Source organism: Barbus barbus (assembly GCF_936440315.1).
Source record: "Barbus barbus genome assembly, chromosome: 39".
Lineage (NCBI taxonomy): Eukaryota > Metazoa > Chordata > Actinopteri > Cypriniformes > Cyprinidae > Barbus > Barbus barbus.
Genome location: NC_136717.1, coordinates 9,976,340 through 10,000,501, shown reverse-complemented (window position 1 = coordinate 10,000,501; position 24,162 = coordinate 9,976,340). Strand labels below are relative to the sequence as shown.

The 24,162-nt window shown below is 33.6% G+C and overlaps 2 protein-coding genes across 2 annotated transcripts; one reads left to right on the top strand and one right to left on the bottom strand.

The window, feature by feature from the left end:
- Positions 1-49: 49 nt before the first annotated feature.
- Positions 50-5,518, top strand: LOC306858967 (DNA/RNA-binding protein KIN17-like). The gene is made up of 11 exons (XM_079399779.1): positions 50-265; positions 806-900; positions 987-1,030; positions 1,155-1,277; positions 2,121-2,305; positions 2,382-2,476; positions 2,549-2,666; positions 2,814-2,933; positions 3,016-3,115; positions 3,191-3,291; positions 5,045-5,518. Exons 1-11 carry the CDS (start codon positions 152-154, stop codon positions 5,105-5,107), a joined length of 1,158 nt encoding a protein of 385 aa, XP_079255905.1. The 5' UTR covers positions 50-151; the 3' UTR covers positions 5,108-5,518.
- On the bottom strand, positions 5,174-22,209 carry LOC306858966 (inter-alpha-trypsin inhibitor heavy chain H2-like). The gene is made up of 20 exons (XM_079399778.1): positions 22,023-22,209; positions 21,860-21,901; positions 21,122-21,160; positions 20,201-20,373; positions 20,021-20,125; positions 19,066-19,228; positions 18,740-18,976; positions 17,420-17,536; positions 16,757-16,925; positions 15,651-15,776; positions 15,369-15,550; positions 14,303-14,488; positions 14,075-14,214; positions 10,589-10,767; positions 10,172-10,312; positions 8,628-8,741; positions 8,345-8,543; positions 6,318-6,490; positions 6,104-6,215; positions 5,174-5,716 (listed from the first exon to the last, which is right to left on the bottom strand). Exons 1-20 carry the CDS (start codon positions 22,110-22,112, stop codon positions 5,569-5,571), a joined length of 2,835 nt encoding a protein of 944 aa, XP_079255904.1. The 5' UTR covers positions 22,113-22,209; the 3' UTR covers positions 5,174-5,568.
- Positions 22,210-24,162: the final 1,953 nt, after the last annotated feature.

Below are 24,162 nucleotides of genomic sequence, written 5' to 3'. Positions count from 1 at the left end.
CGTAATCTCGCGATAGCAGAGATACACACGGATCAGTGACGTAACACGCATGTTAGCAAAGCGAGGGATTCGCGTCACAACGCACGGAAGTGTTGAGACACTGGAGCTGTTATTATTTTTCAGTAAATCTTGATTTTTTTGACTGATTAAAATGGGGAAAGCTGATTTTCTAAGTCCTAAAGCGATTGGAAACCGAATTAAAGCCAAAGGCCTTCAGAAACTGCGCTGGTATTGTCAGATGTGTCAGAAACAGTGTAGAGATGAAGTAAGTTTATGTGAACGTGTCTTATTCTTCATTAATACGTAATTTGGTATGTATAAATTAATTAATAATTTTTGTATTATCTAATTTAGGTATAAGTACTACTTAGTCTGTATTAATTTGTATATGTTTTCCTATATTTTTTCAGCCTTTTTTGACACCATACCTAAAGAGCATTATTGGATATCTTAGGCCATGTTACAAAACTTTTGCTGCCTTTCTAGATAGCATGTTTGATTATAATATGTAATATGTGTTTTGCAACATGCTAAATGATTCAGTGTAAACTTTGTAAGCTGCCAACGCCATAGACTGTCTTAAAAACAAGTGACCTCCCTATGTAGTCAGCATATGTTTGTGCGTTATAGGCAATGACTTTGTTGGGTATCATTGTCTCATTTGTGTCAAAACCTAGTTAGACAGCATTTTGGGGCGATATATGGACACTGAGCCTATCTGGACATATTTTTGAGCAATGTAGGGTGCGTTTCAAAACTAGGCTTTGCCAATATTGTCAGCTAACATGATCTATCTTCATTGCAGAATGGGTTTAAATGTCACTGCATGTCTGAGTCTCATCAGAGACAGCTGCTGTTAGCTTCAGAGAACCCTTACCAGTTCCTGAACTACTTCTCAGAGTAAGTCAAGACAAAGTTTATCCACATCTATCAATTGATCCAGCTGTCTTTGAGATCAAAGGTAATTATAAATTCTGATTTTATAGGGAGTTCAAAAGCGACTTCTTAGAGCTGCTCCGAAGACGTTTTGGTAAGTCATTGCTGTTTTTATTTATTCATCAGTATTATATTAATTTATTTTGTGTTCAATTATTCAGAGGTGTGTTCTGATTCTGATTATTGTAGGCTAAGACAGTCTGTGTTCGTTTTTGCAGGGACTAAGCGAGTTCACAATAACATTGTGTATAATGAGTACATCAGTCATCGGGAACACGTTCACATGAACTCTACTCAGTGGGAGACTCTCACCGACTTCACCAAATGGCTTGGGAGAGAAGGCAAGCATCCTAAACATTTTATTGACTAAAACCCCAGATATGCACAACATACAATACCATTGAAAATTCTGAGGTCAGTAGGATTTACTTTTAATTAGCAAGGATGCATTAAATTGATCAAAAGTGACAGTGAATACTTTTTACATTGTTACTGTTACAACCTCTCATTAAATGGCTCGAGAAAGAGAGAGATTATGTAACATAAACAAGAATGAGTAGGATATAATTGTTCAAGACTATTTATTCACTCACTCAACGTATAACAATTGCAACTTATCAACCCAAGTAAAAAATTTGACATAATGGACAACAACAAAACAAAACACACGGAATAAGACACAAAGATGCTGTTTTTCTCCTTCTCGTTGGCATCTTTTATGATTCAAGATTTGTTTTCGTCACATACACGGTTATATAGAGAATATATAACCAGCAGTGAAATGTAAGTCAGGTGCATTTATCCATATAAGAAAATTATATATAAATATAGGTATGGAAAAAATAAAATGTGCATAAAATAAAATGTGCAAAATAAAAAGCATATATTCATCAAAGAATTCTGAAAAAAGCATTGTGGTTTCCACAAAAATATTAAAAAGCACTACTATTTTCAATATTTATAATAAAAATAAATGTTTAAAATTAGCATATTAGAATTGTGAAGGATGATGTGACACTGAAGACTGGAGTAATGATGCTGAAAATTCAGCTTTGCATCAAATAGTTATTTGAAATGACAGTAATATTTTACAAAATTACTGTAATGTACTTTTGATCCAATAAATGCATCCTTGATGAATTTTGCGCAGTACTGTAGGTGTTTCATTTATATTGTGTGTACAGGTTATTGCAAAGTGGATGAGACGCCTAAAGGCTGGTACGTCCAGTACATTGACCGTGATCCGGAGACGATCCGCAGACAGGAAGAGCTAGAGAGGAAGAAGAAACAGGATTTGGATGATGAAGAACGCAGTGCCAAATTCATCGAAGAACAAGTTCGCCGCGGCCAGGAAGGCAAGGAGCCAGAGGTGTGTTTGTGTGCTGAAAAAAAAAGTTGTCTGTCTTTTTATTTTGCTCAAATTTTCATTGTCCATGTATCTATAGGAAGAACCGGTGTTCACAGAACTGAAGCGAACAAATGAGGATGAGAAAGTAGCTTTTAATTTAGACATTGCTTCAGCGGGGCCTTCTAAAACAAGGTATAACCAGTCTATAAGTCTCAAAGCAATATGGTTGTTGTTTGGGTGACTAACTATACTTTATTTCTATAGCACCACTTTGGGTCCTAGTGCCCTCAAAGCTGCAGCCTCTGCAAAAAGGAAAGAGTCTTCCCACAGCGGAGACTCTAAGGAGAAGAAAAAGAAATCGGCTCTGGATGAGATAATAGAGGCACATTCTTCATTAATGTTTTTCTTTTAGCTACATTTGTTGTAGCGTTGGTGTTATATATTCATGAAATACACGCAGATCATGCAGCTTTGTTGCACATTTATCAGCTATGATTCAACCAGAACTTTCCCTTTGTGTGTCTTCCAGATGGAGGAACAGAAGAAGAAATCTGTAAGATCGGATAACTGGATACAAGCAAACGTTGTAGTGAAAGTGATAACTAAGAGACTGGGAGAGAAGTATTACAAGAAGAAAGCAGTCATTCGGGTAACTGAAGACTCTTGTCATCCACACTGAGTGATTAGATGTTTCCTACAGTGATATTGTGTGCATGTGTGTGATATTACAGGAAGTGCAGGATAAATACACAGCTGTGGTGAAGATGATCGACTCTGGAGACAAACTCAAACTGGACCAGAGTCATTTGGAGACGGTCATTCCAGCTCCTGGTATTACCTGTTACTTTTTTCACTCAAAATGAAGAAAGAAAGAAATTCTCAATCTAATCTATCATTTTGTTTCAGGTAAGCGAGTTTTGATTGTGAACGGTCAATATAAAGACACAGAGGCCATCCTGGACGGCATAAATGAGCACAAATTCTCTGCTACACTCACGTTAGACTCAGTAAGTTCACTCTGAAAATTGTCATTGCACATTATTACAGTTTTTCTCAGTCGCTTTGGTACATTTCTCGAATCATCCTTGACATTTGCAAAACAGTAAGTGCATTTCTCAAAACAACTCTACAAATAGCTAAACACCATGGATTGCCTGCAAAAGCCAGTCTCTTGCTCAAAATACTTAGTTCATCTCTCAAAAATAAATATCTGTGTCAATGAACATGTCAGTGCCATCAGAATGACAAGTCCTTGTGTCATTGTGTACAGATAAGACAGTCAAATTGCTTAGTCATGTTGTCAATATAACAGTGTACTCTGGAAGGATGTTCTGATGTAAACTATGGCTACAGTTTGGATGACAGTTACTGTACTGAAATGCAGAAGGCTGCACTTATGTATGTCATATATCCTTTCAAAAGTACAAATTTACACATTACTGTATGTGGGATATTAATTGAAAGAGACTATTTCAAAATGTTTGAATTATTGAGGATATGGTCGATCTCCCAATATTTAGCTGCACTCTTCAGCCATTGTAAGGCCATGATTGACAACATTATTGCATCTGATATGCACCTCTGTCCTTGGCCTCTTCTTCCTCTTCCTCTGTTTTGCCTCTGTACACTTCCATGCATCCTTACTCCTCTTCTTCCTCTCGGCTGTTGTCCCTGATCGTTTTCTGGATGTTCATCCATCGTCAGAATTTGTAACTTTTGTGTTGTCCTCTGTCTATATATGCTTTCCAATTGAAGGGTCATGAAATGCACCTTTGAGCTATTTCAGAGAATTGGTTGATCTATATTCTCTTCATTAGTGAGAGTCAAGATTCAGTTGCACAATTCATGGCAAATTTACAAAAAGTCTAATAGAGATGTATAGAAAATATGCTTTGACAGTTTATGACAACTAGATCAACCAATTTGCATTTAATGACTTGTACGATGAACTAATGACTAGATGGTTTGAGGGGTAAGACAATAGCACAGAGATCTATATAATACATTTTGAGCAACATGACATAAACAATTGATAGTGTAGGAAACAGCAGAGGATTGTACATAAGTATTTGACCTTCATTCATATACAGAACACAAATTAAGATGTTTTTGATGAATTCCGAGAGCTCTCTAACCCTCCATAAACAACAATGTAATTAACACAATCATGGTCCAGAAACGTAGCAAAATAATCCATGTGACATCAGTGGTTCAACCGTAACTTTACGAAGCTACAAGAATACTTTTTGTACACAAAGAATACAAAAATAACGACTTTACTCGAGAGTATCCACTGAATGTAAACAGCGTATGCTGTTATGTGTCAGCTGCGCCACGCGGATACGTTTTCTACGTTGTTTACGCTTTGATTTGAACGTAACAACATATCCGCGTGACTCCAAAATGGCGCTATTTCTGTTTTCCTTGCGTACAAAAAGTATTCTCGTAGCTTCATGAAGTTACGGTTGAACCACTGATTATTTTACCGATGTCCTTGCTACGTTTCTGGACCTTGATTGTGTTAATTACATTGTTGTTTATGGAGGGTTAGAGAGCACTCGGAATTCATCAAAAATAATATCTTAATTTGTGTTCCGAAGATGAACGAAGGTCTTACGGGTTTGGAACGACATGAGGGTGAGTAATTAATGACAGAATTTTCATTTTTGGGTGAACTATCCCTTTAAGCAGCACAACGGTTCTCCAGGATTGAGAGGCACTCATCTAAAGCAAGTTTTTTTTTTTTTTGTCTTGGTTTAGGGTCGGATGAAAGGAAAGACAGTGGAGGGGATTGCATATGAAGACTTCTCTAAATTGGCCTGATGTTCTTTCTTCTTCTCCACGCCGCCTCTACTGTGTCAGAGTGCATAATAAAGACTCTTAAATGACCTGATTTACATATTGGAACAAAATGACCAATGGTTTTTATTGTGTTTTTGTCCATTATTATCTCTGTTGTCATTGAAAATGGTTGCATATGATTAAAATATTTAATTAATCAAATTTTCAATTAAATGTTTCACTGCAAACGCTCAAGTCAGAAGTCTTATACTACATTCGTTTTTGATTGGCTCGAAGTAATTTCAGTTCAGTTGGTTGATGTGCATCACTGTTTTCCTATGTTTTGTATATATACTTTCTTGTAGTATTAAAAACCTTTTTTTAAAATGGCAAAATGGCATGTTTCAAATTTCTATGCTTCATATTGCTTGTATAAAATAACAGATTTCTACCATTCAGCCTCTTTTTCTCTCTTAGCAAGTATCCTAAGCTAGCTGCCACACTCAAATATCAGTCAGGAAGCTGTTTAGCTGAGGCAGGATATAGCTGGTGTAACTGCCATCAATGAAGCCTTTCCCACTGTTATGGATAAACCAGCAGTAGACATCTGAACCTCGCTTCTGGTCACGTCTGTAATCCTTCTGCAAGCCCCTGATTGATATACAGATATTGCACAATTTTAAAATATGAACATGATAGAAAAGAAGTTGGATTGGGTGGATCTTAAGTCGGTCACTGAAGAAAATTTCTTTTTTTTTTTTTCATTATTTTCATGAAAATTAAAAATATTCCCCCAAATTTGTATTGCTGTAATGTGAAAATAGATAAATTATTTGAATTAGAAAGTATTTCTACATCATGGTAGGTTTTTTGTTTTATGTATTTCAGTTAAATCGTTTTCTTTTCAACATGATTTTTAATTTTTTTTTGATTATCAGAGAAAATGTAAAGCATAAAAAAATAACGGACAACCAACTAGTGAGGACATTTAACATGTCCTTATTAATGAAAAGAAATGAGATTTGTATGTGATGGTACCTGGTGACAGCTAGTGTGTTGCCTTTCACTTCCATTGTGGCCTCCTTCTTCTTTGGATCTGCTCCCTCATGCATGCCGTACACCTTCACTTTTGGTTCCTGTGCAAACTGACCTGTAATGAGACGCAAAATCCATTTTTGGGAACAAGATCCACACACTTGTTGGTGTGCTGAATAATGTGTTGTTTCGTACATTTAAATATTAAGTAACTTACCAATGAGACCATGAACCTGTGTGGAGTATTTGTTGTCGCTGGACATGTAAATGCCCAGGAAGTCCACCTGCACAGGATGCTTCTTCCACACCCGATGTAAAAGCACCATCACAGAAATCTTCCCATCAATCGTCACGGTAACATGTTGCTGTTTCACTATGATGACCTTCATCCTGATAAGCAAGAGTTTTGCATAGCACCACCAAATTCAGAGAACTGCATTTAAAGTTCACCCAAAAATGAAAATTCTGTCATTAATTACTCACCTTCATGTCGTTTCAAACCAGTGATACCTTCGGAGCATAGATATTTTTGATGAAATCCGAGAGCCTTCTGACCCTCTATAGACAGCGATGCAACTGACATGTTCAAAGTCCAGAAAGGTAGTAAGAACATCATTAAAATAGTCCATCTGTAGTTCAACCGTAATGCGTAGTGCGAGAAGACTGACACTATCATGACGGATCCTAAAGCAACTTTTGTTTATAAAACTTTCATTTCTTTGTTTAATATAAGTGAATGTCTTTATTGTTGCTGGGTTTTCAATAAAAAAACAATAATAATGAACCACAAACTAAGCATTCGTTTTAAATAAGGAAAAATACCTTATTTGTGTTACAATGCAATCCACCTTATTCATTTTGTTAATTAAAGTTAGATGTTTAATATATGCAAATGTGCCATTGTACTATTTTATGGCTGATGTGTTTTAATTAATAAGATAATATTTAATAAACCACAAACTACGATCGTTTTAAGGTAGCCTAAGGGGAAATCCATATTTATTTGTTTTAAACGCAGGTAAAACATATCCTTATTCATTTTGTTAATAAAAGATCAAAGTTTAATAAAGGTGAATATGTCAGTGTACTATTATATTGTATAGCCTATGTTTTTTTGTTTTTACAACGCAGGTACAGTCTTATTCGTTCTGTTCATAAAACTGTTATGCTTAATATAAGCGAGTTAGCGACTTTGCTGATGTTGTGTGTGTGTTGTTTTCATTAAGAGTAATACTGAATCAACCTTACGCATTAATTTTGTTTCAAGAATAGGAAAGGTCTAACGTTAAAGATCCAAATAAGCGCTGCAGATGTGAGAATGCCATATTTGTTGCTGACGAGTTAAACGCTCTCGCTTTTTCTCTGCTGTCTCTTTGCTAAGTCTGTAGAAATGGTCGTAAATTCTTAATTTGTGTATGGCACAGAAACGTTACAGAACGTGGCAACAAATGATTTTTTAAGTCAGTTTCATATTTCATTTCAATTTGATTCAACTTAACTCATGTTTAACGGTTGCTTCTTGTCGGCTTAGGCTACATTTTTCCAATGAATTTTATACAAATTAATAAAATGATTTTTTTGTTACAAATGGTACTCTCGTGAACACGTGCTGAACTCGTTGAACTGAAATTGTTGAATAAAGTCGTTATTTTTGTTTTCTTTGCGTGCAAAAAGTACTCTCGTAATTTCAAAAAACTAAGGTTGAACCCCTGAAGTCACGTGGACTGTTTAAATTATGTCCTCTTACCTTTCTAGGTCATAAAATGTTAAAGTTGCGTTGCTGTCTATGCAGGGCCTGAAAGCTCTCGGATTTCATCAAAAATATCTTAATTTGTGTTCCGAAGATGAACAAAGGTCTTATGGCTTTGGAACAACCTGAGGGTGAGTCATTTTCATTTTTGGGTGAACTATACCTAAATAAAACATGAATTATAGATTCCATAATAAATGTCCCAATAATAGTCAATAATTTCACATGATCCAATTAAATGAACAAAACGGATTAAAAAAAATATTCTATTGAACATTCAATTTCATTTTGGAAATATATCAGATTATGAAAGTTAAATACTCTTATCCTCTTAAAAAATGATGGCTATATTATGGACAATACAAATTTCACTTAACAAAACTACAGGTTTGTTCCCCAAATCTGCAGTTCAAGTATATTGTAAAGTTTGCTAGCTTGCAGTCACTGATTACTATATTTGTGGTGTTTGTTGGAATAAGTTAGTTTTTTGATACCTGTAAAGTGCAAGCTCAACTGTGGCTCCCCAAGAGAAGGAGTGATTGTTCCTGCCTTCCATCAAGTCGATTCTGTCAGTTCCTACTATAACCTGCACACCGTCTGTTTTAGAGTATATGGAGATGGTGCCGAAATATGTTTGGATTTTGTTGTTCTTCATCTTCTTAGACCCAACCAACTGACCATTGACTGTAACTCCTGGACAGGAAAAAAAACCACATATGGAATATGAAATAAATAAAGGACTTCAGTTTTTTCAAGTGATGGAAGATGTCAAGTTACCCGTTCCAGGATCTGAAATCAGGTTGAAGATGTGTCCTGGTTTGGAGTCAATGTTGAAGCAGATGTCCATTTTGCTTTTGGGTAAGTGAATGATGAAGTGGGGATCACTGTCCACTGCAATAAAATCAAAAGGATGAGGGAGATTCACAATATAGAATATGTAACAATGGTAAAACAGTATTCCTTAAGCATTTAAGTGAACCAAAAACGCACTAGGTAAATAAAAACTGAAAAACAAATACTGAAGTGGACATTTCTGGCTTAGCATGTGAGGAAAAAATCATTGTAATTGAATTGTAATTGAAGTCTACAGGCGCAAATACATAAAGTGCAATAAAATAAACACTTAAAACTGTATTCTGGATGTTTTCCTTACACATTATGAAATGCCAAATATCCCAAAATCTCAATACTGACCAGTCCATGAAAATACAATAATTTTGTCTGTAGTGTCTTGCTTAAGCAGTGTTGGGGGAAGTTACTTTTAAAAGTAATGCATCACAATATTGATTTACTTGCTAAAAATTAACCGTGTTACTTATGGAAAATAATGCGTTATATTACCTTTTCATTACTTTTTCTTTTCTGGGTTGGGCTTGCATGTTTGTTTTTAACATTAAAAAAGAAAATTTTGGCAAATGTAAAAGCCCTTTCACACCAAAAATTAGTTTTGCTTATTAATATTGTTGAATTGGATCACTGAAGGTCACCAGGTTTGCACCTCACTGTTTTGATTAATTTTGTCGAATACTGAATCTGTTTTTGTGTGAGTGAGATGAGTAAATGCACGTTCACATATAGTCTATAACTGCTCCAATCATCATGTTTACAAAGTGCACACAACGCCTCTGCACTTACCCCCAGTTTCTCTCAACATAGGGACAGGAGAGCTGTCGGTGAATAAATTGGAAACCAAAGTAACTGACATTACTTATTTGAAAAAGTAACTTGTAAATTAAAAGTAATGTGTTACTTTACTAGTTACTTGAAAAAGTAATCTGATTACGCAACTAGCATTACCCCCCAACGCTTTGCTTAAATAGCAAGAAATATTTCATACTGATTCTGAATATGAAAGTGAACTCAAATCTCATTGTGATTCGCATCAGTTGTTAAAATTAGTTGTGGAACCCAGCCCACTTGAAAAGTTAATCGCATTATTCGCTTTCAAAATAAGCGATTGTTTACATAATATATAAATAAAAACACATGCATGTATACATTTAAGAAAAATATATCATGTTTACACATTAAATATATTTATATATAATATAAGAATATAAACATATAAATGCATATACATGTAAATATTTTCAAAATATATACTTTATGTTTGTGTACTTGTATATCCATAATAAAAATATACACAGTACACTCATATATTATGTAAACAAAAACTTTTATTTTGGAAGCAAGTAATCGTTTGATCGCACTATTTAAAAGAAATTATATTTTGAGCGTTCACATTCAAATAAAAAACATGTGAACTGCTTTCAAACTAAGTGTGAAAATACCCTAATTAATATTTGACTGTGCTGCATTACCACCAGTGATGCGTCCCGGAATGATGCTTTCACGCACTCCGACAACTTCTTTGGGATTTGGAGCACCTGTAGGCAGAAGCCATGGAGGAGGTGAATAGACCATCTGTTGCACCGGCGGAGGTCCAGATAAGGGAGCAGTGGCTAAGAACGGAATAAAAACAAATTATAACCTCTATAATAAGAAATAATCAGTAAATAATATCATTTACTGATCCAAACAGCCATTTACTTCCAAAGTATGGTGAAAAAATACTATGGAAGTAAATAGTTGCCATCAACTGTTTGGTTACCAGTATTCTTCTTATACAGAACTTATACAGGTTTAGAACAAGTGAAGGTTGAGTATATTTTAATTTTGGGTGAACTACCCCTTTAATAAATCATTTTGCGATATTGATAAGGGTTTGGAGTTGGTACCTGAGCAGCAGCCATGTTTGGAGTCTCTAGGTGAGTCTGCGATCAGTCGTTCTGTCCTGCCCTGGTCGTGACCCTCCACCAGCATGGCAGTGAGAGGCGTCACAAACTGATGCTCTAAAGCCAGGGCCACGATCCTCTGGGTGATCCTACGCTTCTTAGCTGCAGTAGGAGCTAGAGAGCTACATGAGAGGAAATCCACAGAGGTACAATTAAAGGGAAACACAAGAGAGAAATTCCTGTTTAACCTCATTTTTGATGTATGTTGTGCTTTAAACATGCTTTGTGTACTTTGTATTACTTTTGAAATCAGCAAATAATTCAAAGTGAGACTTGGCACACAGTACATATAGAAGAAAAAATCCAGAATAATTCATATGAAATGGACTGAGAAGTGAAAATAAATAAATCATGGCAAATACGGCAAAAACGATTACTTTTTTTTACTGCTTTACTATTGTAACAGTAAGTTGCAAAATTGTTTTAGTTTACATCACAAACTATGCCTGGCGAAATATGCCCAAATATCACAGGTTCTTCACTCCACTTTTTGGGACATTATCTTCTATTTTGAATTAAATTTCATTTAGCCACAGTACCAGGGCATATTTACATATTTATATTTATATTTATCTTTTAGCAAATCAGGTAGTACTACTAGGTGGACATAATTAACATTAATGAGCAGTAGTGGACAGTAAGTATTATTTGAAGTATTATACTTCAAATATTATAATGAAGTTACTTTGTTAATGTGCTACCGTCCCACCTGTGGAATGCTGCTTGGGGCTCTTTTTTCATGATCTTTTTTCCCCATCACATATTTTATTAGTCATCATAAATTATATATCATTTGAAAGTTTAAAAGCTCAAAAGTCATCCTATGAAAACCATTTTTAAATCGGACATTGCATTACCATGGAAATGGTACTTTAAAATATTTTGTCAGTCTCCTCCCCCTTAGTGGGCGGTGTCAAGTGTCATATTACAAAATGTATTACTGTATTTTACAATCAAAACCTTTTAATAATATTGACAAAATACATATCTTTGCAAAGGTCTGAGTCTCAGGATTCCATATTTTGTGATTGGAGAATTCTAGACATTTGTGACAATAAAATTTCCTCAACCTCAATCTTTTTATATCAACTTCAAATTTGGAACATAACTTATTTAGACATAAGGCTTTAATTTTATAGCAATTTTGGATTTAAAAATATTTAGCAAAATATTTATTTTATATAAAATACAAAACATAATGAGTACAGTGCATTTTCTTTATAGTAAATTTAAATTCTATAACTCTTTGATCCTTTTATATTTTAAAACAATTCACTTCTGAAATAATCTACTGATTGTCTTTTTTAAAAAGAGTCCAACCTTAGGTCTGTATTCCAACGCGTTCATGAATTATAGGATAGTGCAGTTTCAAGTCTATGTTCGAAAATGGGGTATTTGTACTTTTCATTTTACTTCACAACATTACTGCACTACATTTCATAAAAACATATTGTTCATTATTTTAAACTGATGAAAATGGCATTCTGATTCAAAAACGAGCTGATTCTTGTTCGCAAATCACCGCCAATGATTCATTTGCAAATTAGACTGATCCAGTCGCAACTGTTCTCAAGTCAACAAATCACTGATTCAACTGATTCGACTGATCAATGTCGTCTTCTACTATGAAATTGTACTTTGTCGAAGCAATTTTCTATGTCATCTCTTTTAATTTTTGTTATGTTCAAATGCCTGTTTTTGGTCCAGATTCCTGTTTTGATTCATAAGAAGGACATTTTTAAATACATTTTCATCTAAAATGAAAATTTATTTGATCAATTGTTAGCAATTTTGCTTATACAGTCGTGGTCAGAATTATTGGCACCCTTGGTAAATATGATCAAAGAAGGCTGTGAAAATGAATCTGCATTGTTAATCCTTTTGATATTTTATTAAAAAAAATTACAAAAATCTAACCTTTCATTGGAGAAAAAGAATTTAAAATGGGAGGAAATATAATTATGAAATAAAATTTTTTCTCTAATACACATTGGACACAATTAACAGCACCCTGTTAATCAATACTTTTTGAAACCTCCATTTGCAAGTTTAACAGCTCTAAATGTTCTCCTATAATGCCTGATGAGGTTAGAGAACACCTGACAACAGATCAGAGACCAGAACCACTCCAGACCCTTCAGATTCACAGCTCCATGACGGTGCTTCTTCTCTTCAGTTCAACCCACTCATGTGCTACAGGGTTCAGGTCAGAGGACTGGAATGGCCAGCAGAAGCTTGGTTTTGTGCCCAGTGACCCATTTTTGTGTTGTTTTTGAGGTTTGTGTTTGGATTATTGTACGGTTGGAAGATCCAAACATGGCCCATTATAAGATTTCTAACAGAGTCAGTCACTTGTTGATTTTTTTATCTGTTGGTATTTGATAGAATCCATGCCATGTGTCTAAACAAGAAGTCCAGGACCTCCAGCAGAAATATAGGCCCACAACATCAAAAATACAGCAGTATATTTCATTGTACACATGGGGTACTTTTTATCCCTGTGTTCACCAAACCCATCTTGAGTGCTTGCTGCTAAAAAGCTAATTTTTTTGTTTCATCTGACCATAGAAGCCAGTCCCATTTGAAGTTCCAGTCGTGCCTGAATATGAATATGCTGGAGTTTGTTTTTGGATGAGCTAGGGGAATTTTTCTTGAAACCCTCCCAAACAACATGTGGTGATGTAGGTGCTGTTTGACAATTTTTTTAAAAGGTTTTCTGACCCCGAGACTCAACTATTTTCTGCAGTTCTCCAGCTGTGGTCCTTGGAGAGTCTTTAGCCACTCAAACTCTCCTCCTCACCGTGCATTAGGACGATATATACACACGTCCTCTTCCAGGCAGTTTCATAACATTTTATGTTGATTGGAAATTGTCATGCTCTAGCTCTTTTCTTAAAGCCACTTCACTAATTTGTGAAGCTCAATTATCTTTTGCTGCACATCATCTTTTGCAAGACATATATTCTTTGTTTTTTCTCATTGTGATGGATGACAAAGGGAATTTGCGCTTTGTTTCCCCTCCTATTTATATTTCTGTGAAACAGGAAGCCATGGCTGGATAATTTCATGTTCATAATCATCCTGGAGTGCTCAAAATTGTGAATATGAATGGGAACATACTTCAGAGATATTTTACTCATAAGATTTTCAAGGGGTACCAATAATTGTGTCCACCGTGTATTTGAGAAAAACATTTATTTCATAATAAGATTTTCCCCCATTTTCAATTGTTTTAGTACAATGAAATGTTAGATTTTTGTGATTAAAAAAAAAATAAAAGATCAAAAGGATTAATTATGTAGGTTTATTTTCAGAGCCTTCTTTGATCACATTTACCAAGGGTGCCAATAATTCTGACCATGACAGTAGATGGCCTCAAATCTAGCAAAACTGCTTCTGAAGTGAATGCAGGGTTGTTTTTTCTCTCACCGTTCGGCCAGTAGCTGATTGACAGTAATGTAGGCCCACATCTGCCGAGCAAAGCCGGGGAAGGAATGTTGATGTGTGCCGAGCACAGAGTCCAACTCCTGAATATCTGCCTCTGTCTGAATGTTCAGGTCCATGTTGGCCTATAAAAAGCAAAACAACTATTATTAAACAAGGCATGAAAACTTAATTTTAACATCTGAACAGAGACAAAGGTGTCAAGGGGCTTACAGCAGCAGCGGTGGTGAAGCTTTGCAGTGTTGTGAGGTCTGATGGTTGGAGTTTTCCAGCCACTATCAGCTCAGAACCACTGAAGAACTTATCAAAACGATTCTGAGTCACGTTACTCACAGCGCTCTCGGGAAAATTAATGGTGATGGACCTCAGGAGAGGAGAGGAGACTTGACTGTAGAACGTCTGGAGAGAGAAGAAACGTATGAATGAACTAAAATATAGAACAAAAGAGTTTTGTTTCATTCACATTCACATCCAATTCATCAGATGTTTCTCATTAGATTCTGGAAAAATAACAATAGACTCAAATGAGACAATTGCTGACATATTGAGATATAAAATTAGTCTGGATAGAAGTTGATGAGAAATGTATCAGTTCATATAGAAATTCACATCTTTTTTCTAACTTTGCTCTCTACTGAAAAACTTCCATTTTTGTTCAATTTAAACTTTTTTGTGATAAATGAAACAGATTTTTACAAAACTTATTTTTACAGCTGTCAAAGTTTACATGTTAAGTTAAAATTTTAATTAAACGTGCAATATATTTTGACACCTATTTAATGAATTTGAATATATACATTCTTTGAAATATTCTGATTATTATTTTTTAATATTTAATATTTTTAATATAAATGTTCATTTTAATTTATTTGCAATATTTCTTTCCTTAATTATAATTAAATGTGAATTGCAATATTTTGACATATGTAATTAATTTGAATATTCTTTAAAATATCCTGATTAATATATTTCTAAAACTGTATAAATGTATCTTTTTATATAAAATTATATATTATATTATATATAAATACTATAAGTGAAATTGCTGTATAACATGTCTCAATAGTAGACAACTGCAATATATTTGATGTTTAAGGATGAGCAGAATTTTCAACCCATGAAATTATACTGTAAGAGGGGTAAGCAAGAGTGAAACATCACAAAAATAAAAAATAAAAGAAAGAAAGAAAACAGGCGATCATCTAAATGGTCCTGTCACTTGTCATGGTTTGGAAAAAAATAAGATTAACATGGAAGAGATTGTGACATTGTATTAAACCTTTAACTGGTCTGCGGCATCATGATTGGCATAAATCCTCTGGGCGACGCCTCTGTTGTCCATGGCCATTCGCTCCAGGAAATCATAGTCTACGTCAAAGCCAATACCAAGAGAGAATAGAGAAAACTCCTCCCTCATCACACGCTTCACATTTTTCTGAATAGTGCTCAGCTTTATTTCTCCTATAAAGACATGAAAAGAGAAACAGTAGATCACTGAGAACTAGAGGAAACTTCAGGAAATAAGGGTGGGATGCATAGTGTAAACATTAATAAATCTTACCCACTGTTGGGTCTCCATCAGACACCAGAATGATCATAGACACAGAACGAGGGTCAATCAGTCCCAGATTGGATGCTCTAACCAGCATCTGCACTGCTCTCAGTAAAGCCTCATTGATGTTGGTGCCTGGGGTTAAATACAGGGTCAATGACAAACAGCAGTGTGTACATACATATACATATATACATATATACACACACTACCGTTCAAAAGTTTGGGATCGGTAAGGTATTTAATGTTTTTTAAAGATGTTTCTTATACTCAGCGGGTATGCTTTTGTTTGATTAAAAAATGCAGAAAAAAATATAGTGAAATATTATTGCAATTTAAAATAGTGGGTTTCTATTTTAATATACTTTAAAATATAATTCAGTTTTGTGATGTAAACTGAATTTTCAGCATCCTTACTCCAGTCTTCAGTGTCACATGATATCAGAAATCATTCTGATCTGCTGATTTATTAAACAGTGTTGGAAACTTAATATTTCTTTGGAACCTGTGATACTTTTTCCAGGATTTTTTTTTTATGAATAAAATTAATGTTAAAAAAAGAATAGCATTTATTTCAAATAGAAATCTAACAATATACAAGTTTGGGATCAGTACTTTTTTTTTTTTAAAGAAATTAATACTTTTAATACTGTTAAATTGATTAAAAGTGATCATAGAAATCTTTTCTGACAGTCTAAGTTTTTACTATTTTAAATAAATGCTGTTCTTTTGAACTTTTTATTCATTAAATAATCTTGAAGAAAGTATCACAGGTTCCAAAACAATATTAAGCAGCACAACTGTTTCCAACATTGATAATATATCAGCATATTAGAATGATTTCTGAAGGATCATGTGACACTGAAGTAATGAGGCTGAAAATTCAGCTTTGCATTTTAAAGTGTATTAATATAGAAAACCATTATTTCAAATTATTCAAAATATTGTAAAAAAAAAAAATATATATATATATATATATATATATATATATATATATTTCACAGCATTAATGCTTTTTTCTGTATTTTTGATCAAATAAACCCAGCCTTGATGATATATATATATATATATATATATATATATATATTTTTTTTTTTACAGAAAGACTCTCTCACCTCCGTTGGGCTTGATGCTTTGGACGTACTTTTTAGCTTCGCCCACCTGGATGGAGGAAGCTTGGACCAGATCTTCACTCCAGCAACGGACATTGTGATTGAAATCTATGATGCTGAAATAGTCATCCATCGACAGATCGTCCAGAATAGCCTTCATCGCCTCCACTGTCTACAAAACAAAAAAGGCTGTTAGGTAGCTCTAGTTTATTTCTCAAGGTTTAAAGGAACAATAATAAACTGTAAGAACATTCGCTGGTCAAAGTATCTGTGTAGCATTTATCATGATAACCAAAAGAGCTTTTTGTATGTAAATAGCTGTAATAATGTTATTAACTAAATGCACAAAGAAAGGGAAATGTTAAACTCAGCCATTTTAGCAAAAAGTTCTTAACAAAATGAATGAAAAGCTCTGATTAATAAGTCCTGAAACAAGTTTTAAGAAAGTAATTTGATTTCATGATCACCTACAATTTACTTGATGACCACAGGGTGGCAACAATACAAGTAAAAATGCAGTTCTTCACTGCTTCCACATGAAGGCGCATCCACATTAAGACTTTTTCAGTAATGGATCTCAACTAAAACCACATGCTGATAGGAGATAACATTATATCTTCTGGTATCTGTAGGTTACACAGGAGAGAACACATCCATGGACCATACCTGTTTCATTTTCAGACCCCACATGCTTCCACTCACATCAATGACAAAAACAATGTTTTTGGAGAGAGGAGAGAGCTCAGATGGAGCAAAGAATTGAATGAAATGTCCGTCAGACACCTGAGAGACAGAAAATACACTGGATTAGCAATGGAAGGAAATGAAGAAAAGCATACTGTACATACTGTTGCACTTACTATATTTGAAAAATAGTAGGCAATACAGTATATTCTGCTCATAATATGCATTAGGCATGTGCTCTTGTGTGGTCACCAGCAACTTTCTACAGTACAGTAAAAATGGTCACTGAAGGAAAATTGTCAATGAATAGAAGAAATCAAAAATTTAAACGAAAAAAAAAAAACATTGTCAACTTTAGGAGGTCTTTTTATTAAAATTATTAAAATTTTCCGCAGTATAAGCTGGTTGATCGTACATTTATCATAAGGGTTGCAATTTTTTTGCAACTATGTTATCGAAACGCAAGGCATGTGCAAATATACATTAACATCATTTTTATTCATTTGAATTGCATTTTTTTTAAAGAAAAGACAAAATGGGAAAAGAGAACAAAATCAAGCAAAATCTGATTTAAAAAATATAATTGAATCAGTGTTATTTTAGTATGATTCTGAAACTATTATAGTTTTTAATCAGAATTTTGCATTAGTTTTTTTTTTTTTTCATTTTCCATAACTTTCCCTACCATATTTTTTAGTTAAATGTTGTTATTTTGGTTTTATTATTATTATTATTATTGCTGTTGTTGTTGTTGTTTTAAAGATCTATAAAGTTTTAATCTTTATTTCAGTTTCAGTTTATTTATACAGCTAAATGAAAATGAGAATTGTTACCTTCATTTTTTTTTATATATATATATTTTATTCCAGTTAGTGTTTATTTTATTTCAAGTAATGATTTTTTTTTTTTTATGGTTTCAGTTTTAGTTTAACTATAATAACCCTGAATTTTATATTAGATTGATTAAACAAATATCAAATACTAAAAAAAAAAACACAGCAGCATGATTTCTGACCAGGGTTATTAAATTACACCATAAAAACATTTTCATTACTTAAAATAGAAACAGTAACTGGAATATTTTTTCCAGCTAGTTGCCAAGTCAACATTTAAGTTGACAACATTTAATTTAGTAATACCACAAAATTGCTAAATTCAAATAAATTAAAAATGGAAAATATAAAAGTAAAATATTAATAAAAACTATCTGGTATATATAATATTACACCTAACTGGTGGACTTACACCTGATATTGATTTTGTATGTCAACTATTAGCTGTAAAGTGAATGTGCATCTGTACCTGAAGTTCTCCAGCATTGTTCTCTCTCTCCACATCATATTGCACAGTAAACACACCATCCGCTGCGCTTTCTGTGCAGTTTTCACACTTGCGCTGCTGCTGCAGAGTTGGTTTGAACACAATGTGGGCTTTTTCTTTTGTGTGGGTGATTTTGCTCAAATGTGCAAATTGCTCTCCCAGTGGGTTAGAGGCAATGACAAACTTGATACCTTTGGGCTCAAATATATACACATCCACCTGAGGAGATACAAGCATTAACAAAACACATATAACACAACTCGTGTATATTTCTACTGTGTGTGTGTTTGTATGTGTGTGGAAGTGACCTGCAGCAGTGGAACCAGGCGTCCAGGTTGTAAGTGTAGCGTGTGCTGGTAGGCACCCAGCTTCCTCTGCATCATTTCCTGATAGTGCAGCTCAAAGTCCACTTTGCTGCCAGGAGGAACATGTACCTCCGTCCTAAAGGTCTCCATTGCTTGAGAGTTAGTCCTGAGAGTCAAAGGATTCTTTGATTAATAAAAAGTTTAAAAAGAACAGCATTTAGTCAAAATAGAAATCTTTTGTAACAATTTAAGTCTTTAAGCTCACTTCTTATTAAAAATGTTAAGCAGCACAACTGTTTCCAACAATGATAATATATCAGCATATTAGAATGATTTCTGAAGACACTGTTTTCTGTGACACTAAAGACTGGAGTAATGACTGATGAAAATTCAGCTTTGCCAGAACAGAAATAACTTATATTTGTATAAAAAAAAGTATATAAAAATTGTAATAAATTTTAAATTGCAATAATATTTCACAATATTACAGGTTTTATTATATTTTTAATCAAATAAATGCAGCCTTGATGAGCAGAAGACACTTATTTTTTTTAAAAAACAAAACAAAACAAAACAAAAAACAATATATGTGCATTTATATAGACCAGAAAATAAAAAAAAAATCATAAATAGGGAATATACAAATCCCTATTAAATATACAGTTGATATTTATTTACGTTTGAAAAAACAACTAACCACATAGGAATAAGAAATTCAAATATATATATATTTAGTTATGAATTTATATATATATCGATCTGTTTATCTATCAATCTATATAGATATACCGTATATATATATTATATATAGAAAGAAAGAATGAATTAAATAAAAAACATAAAAAAACAAATATACAATAAATAATGAATATATATTTGCACATTTGAATTTATGTAGTGTATTTTGTAAAAATGAAAGTATGAATTGATGGATGGATGGATGGATATAAATCCATACCTGACAATGCCGGCTGCTTTCCCACGAGCTCTTGCTTGAGCGTAAAGGTTTCGTGCCACTGTCTTCTCCTTCACTGAGCCGACGAATGTCATCCCATTGACATTCCTGAAAAGCAGCCACTGGTCACACAGGAAGTTGATGTGTTTTTGTGTGTATTTGTGTCTGTGTTAATGCTCTCACATGGTGAAGTTGTTAATGAAGGCCCGTTTGGGGATCTGCACGTTGAAGCCGATGCTCTGGGCAGTGGGGCCTGAGTTGACCACAGAGCTCTTGACTGTGGTGTGAGCGAACCGCGACGTGATTCTGCTCTCCACCTTATAGCTCTTAACTGTGATGTCATTGCCTTGAATTGCCTGCATACATTCACAGACAGAACACAATACATAAATCAAAATATTAACATTAAATAAAACGGTAACACTTTACAATAAGGTGTCATTTATTAACATTAGTTAATATGTTAACTAACATGAACACTGTAAAAAATAAAAGTGGTATCAATTTAATAATTTCAACTTAATAATTCAACTTCAATAATTTGTTGCCCGGCTGTCTTAAAATTTTAAGTTTAATCAACACAAATTACAGTAGTTCATTGTTTATTCATGTTAGTTCACAGGGCATTAAATAATATTAACAAACATAACTTTTGATTTTAATAATGCAGTAGTATATGCTGAAATGAACATTAACTGAGATTACTAAATCCTGTAGAAGCATTGTTCATTCTTAGTTCATGTTTACTAATGTGAACTAATGAACCTTATTGTAAAGTGTTGCCAGTAAGACCATAGAAAGTGCCTAGGAACCATTTGTATACCTTAGCACATAAAGACAAAGTTAGTCCTTTTCTGGCTTGAAATGCAATATTTTGTGGCATTTTTTTGGCTTGTGTGAAAGTAGCGAACCTCAAACATGCATAGCTGTTATTTATTTTAGGGTTTGACAGACATGAAAATATATACAGAAACTTAGAAACCAAATCTAACTAGGGGAAGCAGAGAAACTAGCAGCAGAGGGGAAGTCAATAACCCTTGTGTCTTTAAACAAGCCAATCGATTAGTAGATAAGAATAAAGTGGGACAACAAGACCATGATTACCTCAAAATCCTCTTCTTCTCCACTGGTTAGAACGTTCCTCTACACACACAAAAAGAGAAAAAAAATGATTACAAAATATGTTAAATTCAAAATATGCTTACAGTTTAAAATCAGGACGTTTACTCCGGTTTGTTTTACAAAGAAAGAAAGAAAGAAAGAAGGAAAGACAGAGAGAGAGAGAGAGAGAGAGGTCTGAATTATACATTTCCAGGAACCTTCTAAAATAGACAAAAAAAAAAGGATGTGATTTTTTTTCCAACAAATGATCAACAGAAAAGATTCAGATTCAAAGAAATATTAATGGTCTGCCTCATGAAGTCAAATTAAATTGCATACCGTATGAGTATTTTTTGTTGTAACCATGTGCACATATAAATATATTTATATCATTTTTATAATATAATTTTAATATTATTTTGGCCAAAAAATTGTATTCACTTTAAAACAAAATCGAACTCAATATATAAATTTGATTTAAATATTAAATAATAAAAATAAAAAAAAGAGTTGCATGACATCTGACACAACCGCGTGGACTGGTGGACTTGCACCTGACTCTTTGATCAATGGTAATCAATGAAGGCCTCAGTGACACTATCATCACATTAAAACATTTCAAAACTGATGAACATCTTGTGAAAAAAATAAACTACATAAATTATTATTATAAGACAGAAATTCTGAAGTAATTTCAATTTATGTCTGTTTAAAATGCCACTTTTAATTTCTAAAGCTTACCCTGTATCTCCCAGATTGGTAGGACTGATCCAAAGGACCTGACTAACAAAATAAGACACACACAATATAGCTTTCAATTTAGATACACATTCAGTATACTGACATCAACACGCATGCACATAAATTTGCCTCTTTTTGCCTCGCTTTTCTATTTCAGTCTTACTGTTTCACTTTCCCACTCTCCATCGATGATAAACTCGAAAGCCCAGCTCTGCGAAAAGAGCAGGACGCACAGAAGAACTGGAGTCTTCATGGAACCAGAAAAAAATCCACTCGAGAAACCACAAAATGGCCAGCACAGTCCACACACACACACACACACACTGACTGAGGCTAAATGATCAGTGCTCTCTCTGAGACCTCTGAGCCTCGTCAATATTTGTTGTGCCCCACATAACCAAAAAAACAGAGACAGGAACCTTTGAAACCTGACCAGCAGATGTACAAACACAATCCCTGGAAAGGAATAACACATATCACACTCTTTGTTTCAAATGTTGTCAGAACAACATTGTTATTTTAGACAGTGACATTATGTTCATTAACAATCACATTTTCTCTTTTTTACACATGAAAAAGTTGTATTTGTGTTAATAAAAGAAAACAATCATTGTCTGAAGAGGATTAAATGTACTATTTTATAGCAGCAATGATGATGAGTATGAATATGTGCACATTCAAATCTAATTAATGATTAAATAAACAAACAAATAAAGATAGTCTTAAAAATGTAGGCTTCGTTTTTTGGTTTTATTTATTTTATGATGATAGATATTTTTATGAAAGTGACCTCAAAAATGTGTTATATAAAACATTTATCTAAGCCATATAGGTCAATTGAATGGTTAATTTGTTAATATTACCCAGAATATTGCCTAATCACCAGAAAATGAGGGCATGTCTGTAGTTGTTCTGAACACAAGGTTATTGTCTTTTATTCTGGTTCCTACACACTGTTAAAAAAAAAAGTTTTGGTCATTTTCTGCCAGGACATTATACATTATTTTATTACTTTTCAAGCAAAAAAAGGTGTTTTAAAATTTAATTGATAAATCAAGATAGACTGTTCAAAATAAAGCCAAAGGTGTTTGGACACATTATTTGCATAAATCAAGAATATTCATATTCCCTGATTGTTTACCATCGACCAGAAATCTGAGAGATTTAGGAACATTGTAGGATATTGGCCACTATTTGGACAAGGGATCAAGTAGGAGAAATGCAAGAACAAGCATTTTTATGCTGGTCGAATCCTATTATTTTAAAGGATAAGTAATATAACGTCTTTCTGAACAGCAAATTAGGCCGATATTTCTTTAACCCCTGCCTTTTCTTTTATTATTTATTTTTTAACTTCTTGGAAATAAAAACTCCTCCTCCAACCAATCAACCAATCAATCAATCAATCAATCAATCAATCAATCAATCAATCAATCAATCAATCAATCAATCAATCAATCAATCAATCATCTTTAACAGATTAAATGTTTCTTATCACAGAGACAATGGAAGCAAGCCATTCTACACTACAAAACGTCTGAGAAAACGTCCTGCAAGTTCCTTAAAACTTGTCATAATTTCTTTTTAGTGAACCAAGAATGATCCTAAGCAAAGTGTCAAAGCAAAATTAGGAAAATCCCAGCAAACTGTTAAAGAAAAGTGCTAATTATTCATGTTATTTAAAATCGTGTGATATATTCAGACATGAATATATAAAACACATTTATGTACAGTGTTAAATTGTTTTATCGAATTAGGCCTAGATCGCATTTGTTTCTGTTTAGGATATTATATCATTATCTGGATGACCATTCATTGGTATGGGCGATCCCCTGTGTCTACTTTGCTTATTTGTCATTGTCATATATATTTGATATAAGTGTAATACATTTGATTTTAGATTTATATATATTTGTCATTACTGATCTTGTAAATGGTCTCTATAAAACCCCAAGAATGTCTAAATTAGGATCACTAGGCCTATCTGTCACTGTGGCAATGTAATTTTTATCTCCATATAAATTTAATTATGTACAGTATATAGCAAACAGCCTTTACTTTCACTCAGCGTAAATAAACATTAATAAAAGACATTAGTGCACTGTGTCCAAACCACTAACAGGCCGAATTCAATTAATTGATCAAAATGCATTATCATCTTACACTTTTTTTGTGTGTTAATAACTTTTGAATAACTGCTTACTGGAGTTCCTCACAAATTGTTGGGTAACCAAACAAGTTGCTCAGAAGTTGTTGCACTGGAGCTCCGAGAGGGGGCCTGCAAGGGTACAATTCACACCTGC

What these genes read in the sequence shown, in the direction of transcription:
- LOC306858967 (XM_079399779.1), top strand. Translation starts at nt 152, where the DNA reads ATGGGGAAAGCTGATTTTCTAAGTCCTAAAGCGATTGGAAACCGAATT. An exon ending in GCTGCTCCGAAGACGTTTTG is followed by an intron (nt 1,031 to 1,154) that starts GTAAGTCATTGC and finishes TCGTTTTTGCAG; the next exon opens with GGACTAAGCGAGTTCACAAT. An exon ending in CTCTGGATGAGATAATAGAG is followed by an intron (nt 2,667 to 2,813) that starts GCACATTCTTCA and finishes TGTGTCTTCCAG; the next exon opens with ATGGAGGAACAGAAGAAGAA.
- LOC306858966 (XM_079399778.1), bottom strand. Translation starts at nt 22,112, where the DNA reads ATGAAGACTCCAGTTCTTCTGTGCGTCCTGCTCTTTTCGCAGAGCTGG. An exon ending in AAAGCAGCCGGCATTGTCAG is followed by an intron (nt 19,229 to 20,020) that starts GTATGGATTTAT and finishes TTTGACTCTCAG; the next exon opens with GACTAACTCTCAAGCAATGG. An exon ending in ACAGGTTCATGGTCTCATTG is followed by an intron (nt 6,216 to 6,317) that starts GTAAGTTACTTA and finishes GTCTCATTACAG; the next exon opens with GTCAGTTTGCACAGGAACCA.